The sequence below is a fragment of the Schistocerca cancellata genome, chromosome 6 (genome assembly GCF_023864275.1).
Source record: "Schistocerca cancellata isolate TAMUIC-IGC-003103 chromosome 6, iqSchCanc2.1, whole genome shotgun sequence".
NCBI lineage: Eukaryota > Metazoa > Arthropoda > Insecta > Orthoptera > Acrididae > Schistocerca > Schistocerca cancellata.
In genome coordinates, this window is record NC_064631.1 from 506,830,038 (window position 1) to 506,851,791 (window position 21,754).

The 21,754-nt window shown below is 43.0% G+C and overlaps 1 protein-coding gene across 1 annotated transcript in view; it reads right to left on the reverse strand.

The window, feature by feature from the left end:
- The window catches only part of LOC126088505 (eukaryotic translation initiation factor 3 subunit J), a 75,326-nt gene extending 74,584 nt beyond the window's left edge, over positions 1–742 (reverse strand). Inside the window, exons 1-2 of the mRNA XM_049906648.1 lie at positions 464–742; positions 297–388 (exon numbers count right to left, since the gene is read on the reverse strand). Coding sequence (XP_049762605.1) covers positions 297–388; positions 464–479 — 108 coding nt within the window. The 5' untranslated portion in view covers positions 480–742. The remainder of the gene's footprint in view (positions 1–296; positions 389–463) is intronic.
- Between the last annotated feature and the right edge of the window lie 21,012 nt (positions 743–21,754).

Below are 21,754 nucleotides of genomic sequence, written 5' to 3' on the forward strand. Positions count from 1 at the left end.
ATACGGAATAGAAAACAAAAACTGACAGCCAGGAGGGTTTCTCCAACACGAAGTTGGTTAACTAAACTCCAGTAATTCTTCTGGGCATTTAACATTACATATCTTAAAAATCTATACCGAAAAATAAACGAAGATGTATGCGGCGCTGCCAACTGGGTCAACCACACAGCTGGCACATTTCATTTTCTTGAGCGCGCACGAAATATTCAGATCTCCGCTACCATATAGACGAGTACAAGTACTTAAATGTGGAAGCAAAACGACAAGAAGATCCACACTGTGAATTAATTACGCACCTTCACATCTTCATCTTCATCCTCGCCTTCCCACTTATTGAGTTTCACAGTTGTCGTCGGCCTAATCTGTTTCACATCGAAGTTCTCGGCTTCTAGAATTTAAATAAAATCTTTCAAAAAAAATTCTTTCCTTAAGTAAAGACACAGCGACAGCTAATGTTACGTACCCCACTCTTCATCCATGTTGAGAATTCACGTGAACTTGCAATGCTTCACTATCCAGGAAATTCTAGATGGCAATGCCGACGTATAATATATATATTTCCTCGAAGCGAATACAATAAGAGCTCCTTACTCTTAAGAAAGCTTCTATGCTAACAGTTATTTAAAACAGCGCATACTCGTCACAATAAACAAACAATATCTACTGCATATGCTAGCAATACAATCACACCGCATTTCATCCGCCATCTTCTCATCGACAATTCCAGCAGAAGAGACCATACACATCATAGATGTTGACAAACGAGAACGGCGACCACAGATACCCGACGACTACCAACGGTCAAAGATGTTATATTTATTAACAATAACAACACAGAATTTGTATCGCAAGCGAAGGTACTCATCAAGGAGGTTAGAATACGGGGGAAGTGGCGTAATCTATGCCGAGCACAGACGTCAGTTGAAGCCATTGGGCATACTAGATCGCTAGCTCGGGGGTCCTCGAAGTCGATTTCTCCAAAAAGGCCCTGTGTTAAACGTACCCTCATATTGTAACTGCGTTGAAGGGACAGTTCTGAGTATGTGCTTTGAAACAGTAAGCCTTTGTGAACGTACATCGATAATCAGACAGTTGATAAATAATTTTTTTATCGCCAGCTCTCACTCTTCAAGCCAGATGTACATCGTGGCAAAACAGCCGATCGTTTTATTCCTGTTTCAGATTAGATCGTAGTGTCAGCAGTAGTAACTCTGAGTACACACACAATAAGACCTATGTAACACCTCACTTCCAGATATACTACTTATATTAAGAATTTTGGCACCGAGGTCACAGTTTTTACGAGGAACAGAGTAATATTTTATGAAAATTATTGGTGCAGACTCCAGACGGAGAAGCATTTGAATTGACAGTTCTGAGTATGTGCTTTGGAATGGTATACTTTCGTGTATCAATACTCACATCAGACAGTTAAAAAAAATTAACGCCAGTTGTAGTTCGTCGAGCATGGTATGCATCACGGCAAAACAGCCGATCGCTTTGTTCCTGTTTTAGGTAAAATCGATGAGTCAACAGAAGTAGCTCGCAGTATACGTAAAACAAACCTTTTTAATCATTTCACTGCAATATATATTAAGAATTTCGCCACTAAGGGGAGACACAAGGCTAAATAGTATGAAATTTATCGGTTTAGCTTCCATACCTAGAAGCATTCTTTCTAACATAAATTTTTAGCAATATCACATAAAGCCTTTTTCTTTGTTTTTGCTTAATTTTTTCCCTAGTACTATAAATGTTTAGGCTTTTTTTCTCCATGTTGCATAATCAGGATAAGAATTTCAGTTACAATTTTAGTTGAACTTTACACCTACCACTGCATGTATATTCAGCTATGATATCTTTAAACATTGAATTTGGAGTACTAATGCAGAAATAAACTACTTTACTCCCCTTTCAACTTTAATTTTGCGTTGTCAGGAATACACATATCAGTATATTTTACTTACTATTTACGGGTACTCATGTAGTCACCTATGAAATCTCTAAAAAGAATTGCTGAAGTGTACATTTAGACGATCATTTTATTTATAAACCTGTAACCACCTTGGTAGTCTGGATGTACGATAAGGGGAATTGTCAAGACTTTAGAAACGTGAAGCTGTCATTGGCCATGTCAACTGCGGCAAACATTAGCTTCTGGTGAAAGTGTTTCAGTAAATAAATCCCAGATTGTATCATTTTATTGCTTCGTTTTCAGGTGTACTCAGAGTTCTGATTATAGTCTGAAGTGATCAATCATGTAACATAGTGACAAACGTGAGCCAAACACAAAATGTACACTTCACATCATATAAACTCTGATATACATTTATTACTTGCTTTTCAGAAGTATTCTGTCGTTCTACAAGGTGCGACATGGTCGCGAATAAAACAGTGATCCAGTTATAGAGATAGAGTAAATTTCCTTTACCATACGTCAATGGTCACAAATCTTTCGTCTTCAAACTACTGGTTTCGGTCTATAATGACAATCTTCTGATCTGTTTTATAAAAACATGTCCTAATATACTGTAGTCATAGTGACATCATCAAATGTTAAACACAAAATCAGAACCAGCATCGTCAAATATATATAAATAACAGCATATGCAAGAGTCATCTTGTCAGCAGCGCTACTGTAGTCCATTATATTAGAACATGTTTTTGTAAAACAAATCTGAATATCATTATTATAGACCAAAACCGATGGTCTGATGACAAAAAAATTTATGACCATAGATGTAATGTAAAGGAAATTTATTCTGTTGTTGTTTATATGTAATTTGCTTGGACTGAAAAATGTCAAGATATAGTTATGGTGTTTTATGTTGAACATAAACTTAATCTGTTTAAACCCACAACATTACGGTGACCCCGATGTGATATCCAATGTTAACCAATGGCCCATACAATACCATGTTGCACGCTACATGCGAAACATCTGCATCAACCATACCAAGTGCCTTCTGCGAATATCACCACCATAACTTCGCGATGCAACATCATCACCAAATGCTGACCTCCCTACGAGTGCAGTTAACAACCGTGTTATGGCTAAGCCACCACCACTCTCGCAACAGAAACTGGTTTTGTGGTTTGCGCAACTAGAGAGTCAGTCTGTTCTTCCTGTACTGACGACACAAAGCCCAGCTATATTTTCTCTGCCAAGCACTGATCGTTACAGGACCATAAGAAATGTCTTGATCATCTACCTATAACAGTCTGAGACAAATTGGTTAGAGAAGTTACTCTGTACTGAGGGTCTTGACGATCACACTCCTCTGTAGTTATTGTGCCGCCTGTGGGCTAAAGCGAGTAACGCCGTTTATGAGCACAGCTTACGGAATATCTGGTGGTCGCGCCTTCCACCCAATGTACAGAAGATACTGATGTTGTACACTGGTGATCTCGACATGTTCGCACTAACAGCAGATCGCACTGTGCCCATCCAGACGTGTTTCAGCTATTTGCCCACAGCCTGAAGCAAGGCACAACCTGCCAATCTTATTGCATAAGCTACTGCTTGCAGACATAGTGTTCCAGTCGCCAGTCATATCGTCACCAATTATTAAGAAGCGCAGCCACTTGCCTTCCACTGTGAGAGTCTGTTGGTACCACAGATGGTTCGGTTCAGAGGCGCGGCAATGCAGTCTCCCAAGTGATATGTCAAATGCATCTGACAGTCAGTGATGATGGCGGTTGACTCCCCAGTTGGTATCCATTGACTATTCATCACAGAACATTACACAAAGCTCCAATTCTTAGTGGACTCAGGTGCTTATATGTCTGTATATCCATCTGTCCAGCTATATCGTAATTATAGTGATGGCTGCTGCCTTTTGGCCACCAGCAGTTCCATAATTCTGACATATGGTCGTGCCAGATTGATACTGAATCAAGGCCTCTGTCGAAAGTTCGCGTGGCAATTTATTGTGGCAGATTTGGTTCAATCTATTCTTGGGGCAGACTTTTTGTCATTCTATCAACTCCTACCCAACCTGTCATCATTGCCTCCTTGACACTGCTACCATCTTAGTTAGTTATGGATGTAAACACTGTGTAGGTGATATTCAGTGAGGACGATTGCAGGTGCTTCTCTATTTGTAGAACTACTGAAGCAGTTCCCCGAAACCACTCAGCAACTACACCTCTACTAGCAATGTTTCAGCATTGGAAGTTGCATTATACAGGGTGTCCCATTTATCTTGACCACCCTAAATAACTATTTGCCCAGATGCAAATTACAAAATGTTTCAAGCAAATGTCCTTTAGCCATCAGGGGGACATCAATCAGCATGATTGCTTTCGTTGTAGCTTTGTTTTTTAAGAAGATATGAACACCAATATTACTTTTTTAAATGACACCCTGTATTTTTTATTCGGTAATTCATTTCCTCTCCTGAAGACCTATTCAAAAATGTATCACAGCGTACCATTCAATGAAACAACACATTATTCACTACATAACACAACATTGACGTTGATGCTCCCAGTGCTTAGTGCAGGTACTTGGGGTAATAGAACATATCCTTGTGCTGACGTTGACAGATAACAAATGTAAACATAAGAAGAATGCACACTTGTCATTCTGTCAACCTTAGTTAATTGAAGAGTTGTGTGAGTAGAAGATATACCAATGAAGAGGAGGTAGAAATGGTACTCATCTATGGGGACTGTAAGTTAGCAGAACAGTAATTGCAATACTGTTTTCTTATGTACAGGTACATTTAGTAAAATAGTTTAGTCCTTTTAAATACTGTTGTGTAGAGTAGCCATACAGTAAAGGCTATCCTTCCTACAAACTGCATCGACATAACGTTTCTTTTATTGTTGTTGTTGTTGAAGGTAGGCGAAATGCTATGCAGGCAGCGGAATTGTACAGAGAGCGATATCCTGACAAACACCCACCTTCCCGACGTTAGTTTTATCGTTTTGTTGCGACGCTTCGCGAAACGGGAAGTTTCAACCCACAACAACGCAATCGTCATAGCACTCGCACAGACGAAGCTGCTGAAGTTACTGTGCTCGCTTCCGTTGCTATGAATCCACATGTGAGTACACGACAGCTTGAACACAAGATTGGCATTCCTAAAACCAGTGTACATCGTATTCTTACACATCACCGGTTCGATACTTACCATGTACACCTACATCAAGAATTGCAAGGGAATGATTGCCAGAATCGTGTGCAGTTCTGTCAGTGGGCTCAGCAGCAAACCTGAACTTCTTCTCCAATGTTCTATTTACCAATAAATGTTCCTTCTCAAACAAAGGACACGTAAATGCAAGGAACAAGCATTATTGGTCCAGCAACAACCCATGATGGCTTAGGCAGGTGGAACATCAGTGTCAATGGAGAGTTAACGTCTGGTGTGGGATGCTTGTTACTACAATTATTGGCCCTTATTTCATCAATGGTAGTCTACATGGCGACCCTGTTCCGTGATTCCGCTAGACTCTGGAATCTCTGAAACGTTAGATTGCGAGCGTTGTATAATCTTAATTTTTTTTTCCCTGCGGCGCTCAAACAACTTCTGCGTTGTTTCTGAGCAGACTTTCAAAAGATTCACGGCGTTGTGTTGTTTGTCTTGTTTTGTTTTCTATATTTGTGTGTTTTATATGTATGTGTTTTTTTTCTCGCTTGTAAATTGCACTGACTTCGATCAAAGATATAAATTTGATGTGCGTGTGAAAAAGTGCGTACTAAGTTGGGTACCTTTCGTGTGACTGTCGTAATTTTTGCGGGATACATTTATTCTGATTAGTGTGTTGCGTACCGGGCATAAATTGAACTAATGCAGACTCGTAACCAAGCTAAAAGTATGCGGTCCAACAACTTAAGCAACATGGACCGTGGGGATAATTTGATTTCGAATATTAACACGCCGGACGGTTCCGAAAATGCAATGGGGAATACTTCAGAGGAAATGCAAAACAGGACGAACGGGCTCACGTCAGAGCCAGAAATTAGTTTGCCTCCAACTAACCAAATTGATTTGGGAGAACTCATGAAAGCCTTATTGCAACAAAATAAAGAAAACGCTGAGAAATCTGAAAAATCGATCCGCGAGCTAGGTGAACAAATGGCGCAGAAATCAGAAAAATCGTTCTGAGAGCTAGGCGAACAAATAGACGAAAAACTAATCCAGCAGACAAATAAAGTTGACAAGTCGATGCAGAGAGTGTCCGGTGATATCTCACAAAGAATAAACAATCTGGCAGTGAAATAAAAAGTGATATTATGAAAGAATTAGGCCGTACATTTGAACAAATCGATGACCGTCTGCAAGCCTTAGAACAGGGCAAGCGGAGTCGCGATGCGGAATCGAAAGAGAGCGAAGAACAGCTACTTAGGAATTTCCAAGCGCTGAGAGAAGAATGCCAAAGAGAACACAAGCAGGTACTCTCGAGGGTCGAAGAGGCGGAAACGCATTGTCCCACGTCCGTTAGCAACACAGTAGCAGACAACAGTCAAGCGATTCACGCACTGGAACAGCAAGTAAAACAATTGAAGCAGACTGGGGCGGAGGACAACAGACAAATACATGATAAGATTGCGGCATTAGCGGGCATCGTAGGCATGATGAAGGTGACGGAAAGCGAGAACAATACTACACCGGTAGCGGCCGCAGAGACCGAAGAAGTGCGTTCGCTTCTTAGGTTTCAGAAGGGACAGTTCGAAGTGAACAAGCGGCACAAAGCTGTAACAGGCGAATTACAAGAACGCGTGGCGCATCTGGAAAACCGCATGGCGTGTGATTACGAACTCGCTAATAGCACTAAAAATAGTCGTACGAACAGTGCAGAGAGGGACTCCGGCCACGAGGGAGATTTTGACGACAGGGAAGAATGTATGCAGACATGAGAAAAATAGAAACATTGAAGGGCCTCGCCGGGAGGAAATGCGGGGATTTGATTTCAAACATTACCTTACGGTGAGAAAGTTTGAGATATTTCGAAATTCGCAAAAAGGAATACATCCACAAGCATGGCTCGAGCAATTTGAGTTCTGTCTTCCCCCCAACTGGGCAAGTTCACATAAGATAGAATATATGTGTGGCTATTTGGAAGGCGAACCGGCGATTCGCATGAGGTCGGCAGCGCGTCACTGCAACTCCACTCGGGAGTTTCGACAAGCCTTTCTCTCCGCCTATTGGTCGGAAGCGGCACAAGATAGGGTCAAGCATGGCATAATTATGCTGCCAGATTTGAACCAGTCTGGTTTCGGCAGCACAGCACGCCTATTCGACCACATGCTGCAGGCAAATCAATTTCTATACGACCCATACGGGCCTGCGGAACTAATTAGGATATGCTTCACCAAATTGCCGATGCACTTGCGCCACGTCATTCTTGCGGGACGATGCAAAGAGGACGTGGAAACGTTTAAGACACTTCTCCAAGAGTTGGAATATAATACAGCAGAATGCCCTCCTAATCAGGCACAAAGTTATTACGGGGCACAGCAGCGCGATCGCAGTCGTGGCCGTAGTACTAATCAACGGCGTGACTGGTCGTCGCGACGCGAACGGAACAATTACCGGGACCGGCCGTATAGAAACTGGGGTAACAGTCGCGAACACAGGTGGAACAACGGAAATGATGGAGGACGTGGACGAGATCATGAACGCTACAGGTACGGCAACCAGAATCGATACTACGATGAATACGGTGGGAATTGGACTGTAGGCGGAGCACCTCATGATGTTGAAATTCGGCCGGCTAACCCTAGACATAATCCAGCAAATGCAAATGAACAAAACCGGCAATGACAAACGATCAGCGCAGAAGGCGCCCAATCGGAACAAATGAGCGACATGGCAAATGAGTAGAAAGGACAGTGCGAAGTAGAGAAGATGGTGAGGAGAAAGAATTGATTAGTTTAAATTTGTGACGTATGCATTTTGAATAATATGTTGGTAGAAATAATGATAAAGATGTTTCTATGTGATTGATTAAAGTGATGATTTTAGTTTTTTTTCTTTCCTTGTGCAATTACGATTTAGGTTGGTTCAAATGTGAAGATAAAGGGTTTCTTTGTGAACAAGTGAAAAGTTGTTTATGTTTTTTGTGTAAATTGAAAAGAGTCGCTCCTGAGAGAAGCAAGATCTGTGTTGAATTAATGCAAAACTCAGGGGAATATCCGATCTGTGGGTATTATGGGACTGGCAAACCCAGGTCCCCAGCTGTTAGTAGCCTTGATTCCGATTTTCTGCTTTCAGTGCTACTACCTATCTATTACTATTCTATATCTGTCAGTATAAATGAGGATCTCTTTCTATAGTATGCGTGTTGTATAAATATTTTAAGATAGGAGAACTCTGAGAAAGGAATGAGTAAGTTTGGAATCTTGAAAACAGGATGCGATAATACGACGCAATCTGTTCCACCGCGCGACCGTGGCGCTGGGCGCGGACGGCGGAGGGAGCGCGCCGCGGGCGGAGGGTATTTAAATCGGCCGCCGCCGCGACCAAACCCAGTTCCCTCTGAGCAGCCATAGCGTACGGATCTCCGTGCCGGCACGTTCACAGGAGCTCAGTCCGTCAGTTCACCTGATGATGGCGACATGTTTGATCGCCGAAATATTGTGCCCGTTGGACACTATAGACCGGCAGCATACCCGTGGATATTTTGATTATCAAATACGCCGGGAGAAACTCAAGAATCACATCATACACCTTTACGGGGAGGAGATGTATCGCAGCATGAAGAAATTTGAAAAGTTGCGCCACCGTAGATGTCGTTTGCTAAGTACTCTTGCCTTTCTAAAGAGATGTCGTTCCGAGAATGTTGTTCCAAATTTTGCTAAGGTTATGCATCACATCGATTCTGCAGCAGCTAAAAGAATCAAGAAACGAGCCAGCCTCGCATTGGTACGTGAGAGAGTGCAATTCACCCGCCGGAGCCTTGAGTTTATCTCACAGGAATTACTCAAACTACATTTGCAACTAGCTAGTAAGTTCACTTCTTGTTCCTGGGATTGGATTGATGGTGTCACCTGGGTGTCAGCTGATTCCGCCCATAAGAAGGCTACCGGACGTCAAACAGCTAAGTTCTCACGTCTCCTTGACAAACCATCCCTGCAAGTTCCGTGCAAGACTGTCATCAATTTGAGTGGCATGGTGTTGAGTGATGATGCGGTCTCGGTTTTGCAGAGAGGTCTCAACTTCGCTCCCACCCCCAAGTTCACTCCGGTCGCAGAAATTGTTAGTGCTGTTGAACAGGTTGCAGCTCGACTTCCGCCAGAATCAGCCGAGGAAATACGTCGTGAAACTTGTCGTGCGTTGACGAAATCCAAGCCGATGAAGTCAAATATCAGCAGTAAAGAGAGGGCGGCCATTCGTGATCTGAGGGAGCGCTCTGAAATTGTTGTCTTACCAGCTGACAAAGGCAATGCTACAGTTGTTGCCTCCCATAAGGACTACACTGATAAGATGCAGAGCCTGCTAAATGACGATTCCTACCGGAAGATCAGCGTTGACCCTACAAAGAAGGTGGAGAACAAGACGAGGGCGCTTCTCAAAGACGCAGATTTACCGGAGGGTGACGCTAAGAAATTGTTACCCCAAGGTCCGGTACCGCCTAGACTATATGGACTCCCGAAGGTTCACAAAGAGGGGGTACCATTACGCCCCATTGTCAGCAACATCAGGGCACCTACATATTTGTTGGCCAAATACCTGACGGGAATATTAAGTCCTTATGTGGGTAAATGCCCTCATCACATCCGTAATTCCGTGGATTTTGTTAAACGCCTTGATAGCTTCAGGTTGGATGAGTCAGATATCATGGTGAGTTTTGATGTCGTTTCCTTGTTTACGAGGGTACCCCTGCGAGAGTCACTAGAATTGATTAGTCAGAAGTTTGATGAGAAGACCACTGAACTTTTTAGGCATGTCTTGACTTCCACGTATTTTCTTTTTAATGGAGAATACTACGAACAAACGGAGGGAGTCGCCATGGGTAGCCCACTCTCACCGGTGGTAGCGAATTTGTACATGGAGAACTTCGAGGAGGAAGCCCTGTCGTCATCCGTATGGAAACCTACTTGCTTTTTCCGTTACGTGGACGACACGTTCGTCATCTGGCCACATGGTATGGATAAACTCCTTGACTTCCTTACACATCTAAACTCCATACACCCCAACATCAAATTCACTATGGAGACTGAAACGGAGGGAAAATTACCTTTCCTTGACGTCTTGGTCAAGAGAAGGGCTGACGGCACCCTAGGTCATGGGGTGTATCGGAAGGCTACGCACACTGATCTGTATTTGCATGCAGACAGCTGCCACCACCCTTCACAGAGGAATGGGGTACTTAAAACTCTAGTACATAGGGCGCGCACTATCTCTGACGCAGAGAGTCTACCCCAGGAATTGGAACATCTGAGAACTGTATTTCGAAAAAATGGGTACTCAGAGTGGCAGATTCAACGTGCTCTCCGCCCACCCACTGCAGCACAACCTGTTGAGATGGATGAAGTCACGAGGGAGGAGGTAGGCATTGCATTTATTCCATACACAGGCGCACTCTCGGGGAAAATCGCCCGCATTCTGAAGAAACACCGGGTCGGAACTGTGTTTTGTCCTCCAAATAAAACTCGTGCACTGGTGGGGAGCGCCAAAGATGACCTCGGTTTGAGGAAGGCCGGCATGTACCAGATTCCGTGTCAATGTGGCAAGTCGTATATTGGTCAGACGATGCGTACCGTCGAGGATCGATGCCGTGAACACCAGAGGCACACTCGACTGATGTATCCGAGCAAGTCGGCGGTCGCTGAACATTGTTTGTCGGAAAATCACGCCATGGAGTATGACCGCACGAGGATTCTGGTACAGACGTCGAGATACTGGGACAGCGTTGTTAGAGAGGCCATCGAAATTCGCACCAATGACGACCTCATAAACCGGGACTGTGGCTATAATCTAAGCAAGGCTTGGGAACCAGCGATCGGGTTAATCAAGAGTAAAGCGAGCAGACGTATAGTTGTGACGACCACGGCGGACAGAGCCATCACACCGACGTCATCTCAGACGCCGTCGCAATCTGTTCCACCGCGCGACCGTGGCGCTGGGCGCGGACGGCGGAGGGAGCGCGCCGCGGGCGGAGGGTATTTAAATCGGCCGCCGCCGCGACCAAACCCAGTTCCCTCTGAGCAGCCATAGCGTACGGATCTCCGTGCCGGCACGTTCACAGGAGCTCAGTCCGTCAGTTCACCTGATGATGGCGACATGTTTGATCGCCGAAATATTGCGCCCGTTGGACACTATAGACCGGCAGCATACCCGTGGATATTTTGATAATACGATTGTTTAACAAAAGGCTTCCCAATATACGCTGATATGTTAATATTGATGATATATGTTTTTTTCTGTTCTTTATAGCTGAGTATGTAAAGTGCTGTCTGTGGATTTCGTAAGTAGATTGATTCCCTTCAAGGTGGATGAAGAGTTGTGGTTTGTGTAATTTACGTGGCCCTGAAATAGTATTATGGCAGTCAAATGACGAGCAGTTTTTCAGCAAATGGAGAATGGAACAGAAATATGGATCCTTTCTGTAGTCTTGATTGATGTTGAGCCAAAGCCTGAAAACTTATTCTGCGTTAATACTTGTCCTAGAAAAGCGACGTTTATGTGTTTTGCTGATGCTGTGAGCATTACAGCTTACTGTTTTCGCTGGTGCGGGATGCACTGCAGCCTATATGATTTGTACTGAGGAAATTTCCCTCTTGAAGGTAGAGGAAGATTAAATAATTTTGATTATGGGATCGAAGGAAAGCTTGGTTTAATGTAATAAGGATGAAGCAAAACATTTGTCATTTAAACTACAGGAGGATTCGGATCTTTTGTGTCTGTTGTAAGTTCAATATGTTAAGATGAAACTGTTTTACAGAATAGAAGTGACCACAATTTTGCCATTCATGAGAAATGAATCCAGAATGACCACCACAGGCGAAATAACTGATTTGGAAGCGAAAGGTAACTTAAAGAAGGAACGAAATGGGTAAGAAAATGTAGTATAACCTGTATGATGGAAATATTTTTACCCTTCTCAGAGTCATCTGTGTGATTAATTCTTGTGATAACGTAATTTTAGATGAAATTGTCTTACTGTTTTGTGTGTAAACATATGAGTATGATAAATGTATAATTGCGAGTCTCTTATCAGATGTGTCAACTGATATAAATTTTTTGTCATGTAAATAACCATTGTTCTTTTTACTGTGTGTGTTTAAGGAAAGTTTCTCCATATTTATCATGTGGCAAGACATATGTGGCGAGCGTCAGGAAGAGGACGAATTAGAACAATGCTGTAGTGGTGTAAACACTTTGTTGAAGTAGCATTGAAGTAGCTTGTTGGATTAACTAGTAGTGGATAGAAGTAGAATTTTGAGTAATGCATGTTTATGGGTAGTTAGTTTGTAGAATAGACAACAGGTGTGCATGTGTGTGTGTGTAAATAACATGTGAACCCTATGCTGTCCTGACCTATACTTGCACAAGGCATAATCCTATTCATTTTAGTGAATTAATAATTAGCATTTGATTTATTAAAACGTAAGTGAACCACATTAGTGATGTGGATTTAAATATTATATTGTCAGTTCATTTAATTTTTATTTTTATACTGTCAAGTCATTTCACTTTTATTTTTTTTATATTGTCAATTCATTTAACTTTTATTTTTATATTGTCGATTCATGTAACTTTTTTATTTAAAAAAAGAAATTAAGTCTCACTTTCGTTCTTAAAAATTGAGAAAGACAATACTAAGTGGTATTATGTATGACATTTTGTAATCACATAACTATGATGAACAATTCTGTGAATGCAGTTGAGAACGTGAAAGCAAACCGGCTAAACTCTTACGAGACAGCGGGAGCTGCGAGGAGGAGGGCTAGTTGTAAACTGGCGGGTTTCCCAGCAGGACACGCTGTCAACCAGGCCACTTGACCACTTCGGGAGCGCGGTCGACAACAAAAGAAGGGCACACGACAAACACTTTCCCTTGCACCTGGAGCTAATGGGCGGCCGCCCCGTACGACCCTTCCTGGAGGTTATGACCTGAGATGGGCGAGCGGTCCACCGCGCGGAAATCCATCTGCTGGCAACGCACCACACGCACGCGACCCTGACGAGACGGCCGCGGTGAAATGACAGAAGATAGGGTAGAAAGGGGCGTGGAGCCTTTTGACATGTACTGTCCAGAGAAATTGGCAGACTTCAACGACGCCTATCAACATTTCCTGACGGATGCCCACTGTCAAGCGACAGTAAATCATGGTTCGATGTTCTCTGGTCGCTAAGGGTTGCACAAAGAAGAGCCGCTAAGTGTCATCCTTGCCCAGGAATGTCAAACCGGCGAGCCAATTGAGGATAACTCAAGAATGTAACAACACAAGGGGTGTGGAGCCTTTTGACACATAGTGTCCAGAGAAATTGGCAGACTTCAACGACGCCTATCAACATTTCCTGACAGATGCCCACTGTCAAGCGACAGTAAATCATAGTTCGATGTTCTCTGGTAGCTAAGGGTGGCACAAAGAAGAGCCATTAAGTGTCATCCTTGCCCAGGAATATCAAACCGGCGAGCCAATTGAGGATAACTCAAGAATGTAACAACACAAGGGGCGTGGAGCCTTTTGACACATACTGTCCAGAGAAACTGGCAGACTTCAACGACGCCTGTCAACATTTCCTGGCGGATGCCCACTGCCAAGCGACAATAAATCATAGTTCGATGTTCTCTGGTAGCTAAGGGTGGCACAAAGAAGAGCCATTAAGTGTCATCCTTGTGCAGGAATATCAACCTGGCGTGTCAAACGAGGATACCACAAGAATTTGACAACACAAACATGGAACCAAATCGAGATGTACGTGACACAGGCCACCAAGAGAAACTTCATGAGAGGGCAGAGACGGCGGGATTGCACGCAACAGATGGACAAAAATCCCTACTGACAGCTGCGGCGAGGAACCCCCCCCTCCCCCGCCCCTTATATTGTGCCTTGGAACAGTGGAAGTACTGAGTGTGTCAGTGAACAGTGATTATACAGTTCTTAGTCCAGTGCATATACGTGTGTTTCTGTCACAGAAACTTTGACTCATGTGTTTTGCAGGGGTTCGGTTTATTGGTGTTTATTAGACTGACTCTTGTATTTTGCAGGTGTTCTATTTATTTTTTTTTTAGACTTTGACTCTTGTATTTTGCAGATGTTTTATTTATTGGTGTTTTTTTTAGACGTTGACTATTGTACTTTCAGAGCTGTTTTATTAATCAATGTTTGTTTATGTGTGATGTATTAGATTTGTGATATTTTGTTTCGTAAATTCATTGCTGTGGCATTGCTTTGTTTATCAGTCAGATAGCTTTTCATTCTCATTGGACTGTGATCGATTAGCCTTTGCATGGGGCATATTTATAGTGAGGAACCCCATAAGGGTAACAATCGCATAATTAATTGTGGTTTCAGTATAACAACACAGTGATCATTGTTTGTTAATTAACTGAAATATAGTAGAGTGATTAAATTAGTGCCACAAAGTTATTTTAATTCTACAAATTATTAGTTTTATAAGATATAGAATTTTTTTGTGATAACCACTTTGTAAAACATGTTTTTTTTCTCCTATCACTTTTTTTGCTTTTGCGGATTGTGCATTGTAATGTTCTGCTTTATAATACTGATGTTATTTTCATGTTCTTTTTTAATTGCTGTGCCACCTTTGCTATTTTCATAAATTTTACTTGTTAATAAACAGTCATAAATTTTCCTGTGATCAGTTGGCTCTTGCAATGAGCAAATACTGGTGAACTCCGTAAGGGTAACAACCAGAAATTGTTTTCATATTAATGACACAGGAACCATTGTTTTTACTTGCTGACCGAATTAGGTCTACACTATCTTTTAAATAGGTGTCACAGATTGTTTTTTTTTCTCTTAGAAATTGGTAGATTCTATAGATGTGTTGAAATTATTGTGTTTTAGCAAGTAGCTGGTGACCTTTTGCCTTTTCTTTACATTTTGGTTTAAGTTGGGTGTGAGAAGCCTGCTTGGGAATGTCCTAGCATGGCCAGAAAATTCCCTGCACAGTCTTTTCCCGGAGCGTTGGGGTTATGTCATGTCTCTGTTGTATTCCTTTCATGTTAATTTCTAAAATCTGTTGTCATTTACGGCATAAATTCCTCTTCTAAATTTACTGTGGCGTTTCTGACTATCTGGGAGGAGACTGGGTAGTGGAACGTGTTACTTTTACACATAAACAAGAACGATCTGTAACACCACTACACTTTAAAACACAGTTTATATGTAATTCATGTCACACAGTCTCATACGGAACCTACATCCGCTTTGTTTTATATACTGTATATGATAAGATACTGTCGTCCCCCTTCCCTTCTGTGTGAGAGGATGAATGAGCAAATGTATTTCTAGTTGCATGCTTGAGGGTAGCAGACAAGCCTGTCTGCTAGAGAGCAGTAGGACCAACGTCGGAACAGGTAGCTACGCTTTCTAAAAGCAAAGAGGTTTCTATCCTTAGTATGGTCCTGTCCGTCCCTTGTCATGTTGGTATAGGAAGCGGCCTCTCTGGCCACTTCCGTTTGTATTTGGGAGCCACCCTCAGGAAGGGGCCAGGTCAGTCTCTCCGTGGTGAGCGTCTGAAGTGGTAAGATCTCCGGCTAAGCGCGTGTCTGCTAAGTCCGTAGGACAATGGATTTCTTAATTTCAGCCTAACTGAAAATTTAATCACCTTTATTTCAGGTTTAGTTCTAAAATATCTTATGTTATCTTAAATTGCAACGCAGTGTAATTCGAGTGTGAAGTTCAGAATATATTCCGGTAGTTGATTTGTCACTACTTTGCCAGTAAAGTGGAACCACGTGTTGATCAGTAACTCTAATTAAGTTCATCAATCTTAAATGCGAATGTGCATGAGATTATAACGTCTCGTCTTGACAATATTTTTCAATATAGCAACTTTTCTTTATGTTCAACCCACGGGGGGTGTGCTTTGTGAGACCAGTACCACGAGCTTATACAATTGTTTGACCCATCAGGTTAATAGTAAGACGATAGTAACCAGTTCGAGGTTTTTCTTTTGTAAATTGCTTTTCGATCTAATTTATTTTAATTATCAAAATTATTGTGGAGTTACACTCTTTGTGTAAACCAGGTTGACCACGTGAAGCATGTGGTGTAATCATCAAAGTAGCCCTCAGCTATTCTTTTCGGGAAGATTTCACAGAGAGTTAGTATGAATTTAGTATACCAGAGTGTGGTAGTTACATGATGGACAGGATTGTGCTACGAACGTAACTTCTTTGGGTGAAAATTGAATCGGTTGGTTGTGGTTAATTTCCTCTTGCATATGTTTCAACGTTCTTCATGTGTTATTTTATGAATGGAGTGTCGTATGTAGTGTCCCAATCTTGGCTCCCTATTTGATGTGTTCCGTAAGATTACAAACTCACATTTACACAATCCTAAACAAGACACCAGCTTAGTTATGACTCAAGTTTAATATGCTGAAATTTCAATGAATAATGTTAAAATAAATTTCCAAATATAAATTGATTTATTTCTTTTTATTTAAATTCTCTTTTATATATATATCACTGGTTGTCATATGACTATTAAAAGATTATAATTAATGTTAGTCTGGTTGGGAATTTGGTAAGCTAGACTGGATACCTGGTGAAACAGTTGCTCAGTAATGCAGGGTGAACTTCCCCAGACAGCTCACAGCTTTTAACCCACTTTTATTGTCTTGAATAGCAGCACCGCTTTCATAGCAAATTAAAGCAACAACGTTACAACTGGAAGCAGTAAATAATTCTTTCATTCAACGAGCGCACCAATGTATCGGTGTCCAGGGTCACCACTTCGAGCACCTTTGAATGTTCTACTCCTGGGCAATGGTACAGGTGAGACAAAGTCAATTTTGGGTTTTTACTGGGCTTTCATTTGTTTTCTGACAACTCCAGTAAGTGGACGAGTTTATGACCCCAGGCTCAAAGTCTATGTTGGGTTATTTAATTAATAACGTTGTGTTTCAGTGAATGGTGCACTGTGATGCATTTTTGAATAGGTCTTCAGGAGAGGAAATGAATTACCAAACAAAAAAATACAGGGTGCCATTTAAAAAACTCATACCGCTGTTCATATCTTTGTAAAAAGACAAAGCTACAACGAAGGCAATCATGATAATTAATGTCCCCTTGACAGCTAAAGAACATTTGTTTGAATCGTTTTAAAATTTGCACCTTGAGAAACAGTTATTTAGGGTGGTCAACATAAAAACCCTGTATACTGACCACATTTGGAACTTGTCATTTAACACCAGAGACTCTGAATGTAGCAAAGCAGAAGTTCCCCTTTAATCTCATAAAAGTCATCTGCCCCGTGTTGAGTAGTAATTGGGCAACTCCAGTCCACATCATCCTGAAGAAGAATAATGGATGGCGCCTTTGTGGGGGTTATGTACAGCTCAACACCAGGACTATCCCTGACCGTTATCTGATACTACACATGAAACACTTTGCATTCATCATCCATAGACAAAGCGTCTTCTCCATGTTAAACTTGGTATGTGCATTCTATCAGATACCTGTTGCTCCAGAGGATATGGATAAATCTGATGTCTGTATCCTGTTCAGACTCTTATAATTTATCAGAATACCTTTTGGACTATGGTTCAAATGGCTCTGAGCACTATGCGACTTAACTTCTGAGGTCATGATTCGCCTAGAACTTAGAACTAGTTAAACCCAACTAACCTAAGGACATCACACACATCCATGCCCGAGGCAGGATTCGAACCTGCGACTGTAGCGGTCGCTCGGTTCCTGACTGCAGCTTTTGGACTATGCCTTTTGGACAGTGCATTTCAGTGGTTCATGGACAATGCCACGCACAAGCTTGACGTTTGCTATGTTTACATGGATGATGTCTTGGTGAAGTCAAGTTCGAGGGCGAAACTCCTAACATCAAGCTTTTACTCTCTTCTGTTCACATGGATTACTTACCTATCCATCGATGTGCGTATATAGAGCAGCTGAGGTCCAATTCCGGGATTACACCATCAACGCCTAAGCTATACGACCGTCGTACTTTCCAGAGTCTTCAACAGCTCGAGAGTTGCGACGATTTCCCGGCACCATCAATTTTTACCGCCGTTTTGTGCGCCACGATGCATCTCAACCACTCCATTGAACAACTTCGTTTTGTGCGCCATGATGCATCTCAACCACTCCATTGAACAACTTGCTGTGAGATTCATCAAAACCGAACGATAAACTGCCATGACATGTGAGACTGAGTTGACATTTACCTAAGTGAGGACCACCATCATAAAGGCTACTCTGTTAGCAAACACAGTTGAGCATGCGCCACTTGTCCTGATGCGCGCGTGTCGCCTGGCAGTTCACATCGAAAAAAAAAAAAAAAGGTTTACACGTCTGTCACTGCAATTAGTTTTGTATATTGCAACAACGAGTCGACGACCACTGGAAGCCATTGACGTTTTTCAGCTAGAAGTTGTCACTGTAGTGTCGTGGAACAGAAAAGAGTTGGAAACATGGAATATTGTCAAAGTTTCGTTGCCCATGCCGAGAGTCAGAGGCAGTAGGTTGGCAAAGAAGTAAGAGGATTGCACATATATCGGAATGTGTCGTCACGCAGGGGCAATGGCTCGGTTACACACAACAGGCGAGAGAGAATTGCTTAGCACACGGGTTTGTGTTGGACGGAGACTTTCGTAGAGTGCACGGCAGAGATATAGCGTCAGCTGTACTGCATTTCACAACTTCGCGTAAGTCTGTCGTAACAACACATAACTCTGTCGCAAGACACCTAAGGGGCGAGTACGACAGATGAATCAGCAGTATAAGTGGAACGAATGCGTTCATTACAAACGAGCATAACGTCAGGACGTCGCTTGTGCTTCCTTTAAATACGCCAGCTTTGATAGCAACAAGGCACTCGCAGCTAGACTCACAGTTAGACTTGCAGTTCGATGTGTACTGGGTCGCTGCGTAGCACTCAGCTCGGTGATCGACATGTTAATCTTTATTACTGAGATGTTGCAGTAAGGGCGGCCCATCCTGCAGCAGGCGTGAGGGGCCAGTATCATCTCTGGTCCTCCTTGCTGCCGCTGTCAATCATCAACCCAGGATTAGCAGACATAGCGGCAGACTCGCTCGCCGCGAATGCTGACCACATCAGTGAGCCGTCGTCGAGATCGAGTGGGGCCTAGGCCCTGTGCATCCGCCATCACAACGGGGTGAGCCTACGATGCTGGGGGACTGCAGCCTGTTCCGCCCGTCCACTGCGGACGAGCCACCAGGAGGAGCAGGGAAGAAGACGGGGTGGGATAGAGTACACTCCGCACTACGAGAACGCCTCCCGTGCCGACAGCGCCGGGACTCCAACCAGGAGCCTCCTGTTGTCCGCCGCCGAGATGACCGGCCAGCCGGACGCCGCCAGCCACACGCGGACGAAGTAAGGGCATTCCTCCGCTACGTCACGGCACGTGGTGCTGCGCTAGCAAGACTGATGCGGCCTAGAGCTGGTGTAATCGCTACGAGTCAGCGAGGACTCAGGGAAGGTCGTTGATATCACCAAGCTCAGCCAGCCTGTGTACCCGGGCCACATTGTACTCGGCAGGAATAAAGGTGTTATGAATTAATAATGTTCCTTAGGCGTTTCTGACGCGTCCACATTCATTTCCTAGCATCCTGACAACTGGAGAGGTCACCACTCGGCCTCCAGTCCACCGTAGGCGACCGGGACCACCAGGGCGCCTACATCACATCACAAAAGAGCTGGAAAACCTAAGATCGTGAATTGTATGCAGCTACAAGTTCCGCCACATGCTTGAGGGACAACATTTTGCACTAACAACAGATCACAAGCCACTGATGTACACTTTCTGTCAGCGATCAGACAAAGCGCCACCACGCCAAATGAGGGAGAACAAAATATACCAGTGGATGCTCTCTCTCTCAGATATAATGGATCACAAATGCAATAGATTTTGAAACAATCAGTTTGCCGCAGCAATCTGGCACCGATCTACGAAATTACGTATTTTTCAGAAGGTCGATATATTTGGCGAGTTGGATATCTATTGCAATAGGTCTGGGGGAAGCTATCATGTGGTAATGTATGTCATGTACTAAGGTGTCTTGTCCTGTCGTTCTGTACGGAATAGAAGCTTTTCAGCCATTGCAATCGACAGTTACTGATATTACTAGTACATTATTTGGTTTACAATAACACCCCTTACTCACCCAGGAGTTTAATATTTGGCAGGAGGCAGGATTAACAGCAATAATTACGACATAACACCATGTCAGCACAAAATCCCTTTCGTTATTCAGGATGGCGAGAACTTCGAGAAGTCGATATTTACCGAGAGTCCGATGACCTTCCAGACGCCTCGAAAATTTGTGACCAATCAAACCACAGCGGCATAGCGAATACTATTGAGGAATCGAAAAAGGCGACAAACCGAGCATATTGACGTCTCGAAAAATGTGGAACACTCGAGAAATTTCAACATCTCGTAAAATATCGACCTCTCTAGATGTATCAACCTAACAAAAATAATCTACATCTCTAAAGACATTGACCTCTCAAAAAAGTAAGCCTCTCAAAAAATATAGCCTATCGAGAAATGTCAACCTCTCATAAAATACAGACATCGCAAAAAATATCAACCTCTAGAGGAATAGCGAACTCTCGAGAAATATCGACCACTCGAATAACATTAACCTACCGCGAAACGTCGATATCATGATGTTGCCATCTCTAAAAATCTCATTATCTCATAAACATCGACCTATCTATAAACGTGGACCACCCATGTATGCAGACCACTCGACTAATATCGACCTACGGTAAAAATCGAAATTTAGAAAGATATTGAAGCATCGAGTAATATTGACCTCTAGATAAATCTCAACGAACCGAATAATATCGACCTACCGATACGCGCCAACACCGAGCGAGGTGGCGCAGTGGTTAGACACTGGACGCGCATTCGGGAGGATGACGGTTCAATCCCGCATCCGGCCATCCTGATTTCGGTTTTCCGTGATATCCCTAAATCACTCCAGGCAAATGCCGGGATGGTTCCTCCGAAAGGGAACAGCCGACTTCATTCCCCATCCTTCCCTAATCCGATGAGAGCGATGACCACGCTGTCTTGTCTGCTTCCCCAAACCACCCACCAACGCATCAACAACCTGACCAATGCCAAAATCTCGAAAAGTATCGACAACTTGGAAAATATCGTCCACTCTAAACATACAGTCCATGCGAATAATATCGTTCACTCGAAAGATGATGACATTTCGAAAAATGATGACATTTAGAAAAATGTCATCTCGAAAAATGTGGACCACTCGAGAAATGTGGACCACTCGAGGTCTCTCGTTTTGGTGTGTTTGATATTATTCGAGAGGTCGACATTTTCTCAGAGTTCAGCATTTTCGCGGAGTCGTCACTTTTCGAGACGTCGATGCTATTCGAGCGGTTGATTGTACGACATTCCTCTCAACAGCGAGTAGTTCACCTTCCGTAATGTTCGCACATGCATTGACAATGCACTGACACACATTGTCAGGCGTTGTCGATGGATCACGATATTAAATATCCTTCAACTTCCCCCACAGAAAGAAATCCGGGGATGTCAGATCCGGTGAACGTGCGGTCCATGGTATGGTGCTTCAACGACCAATCCACCTG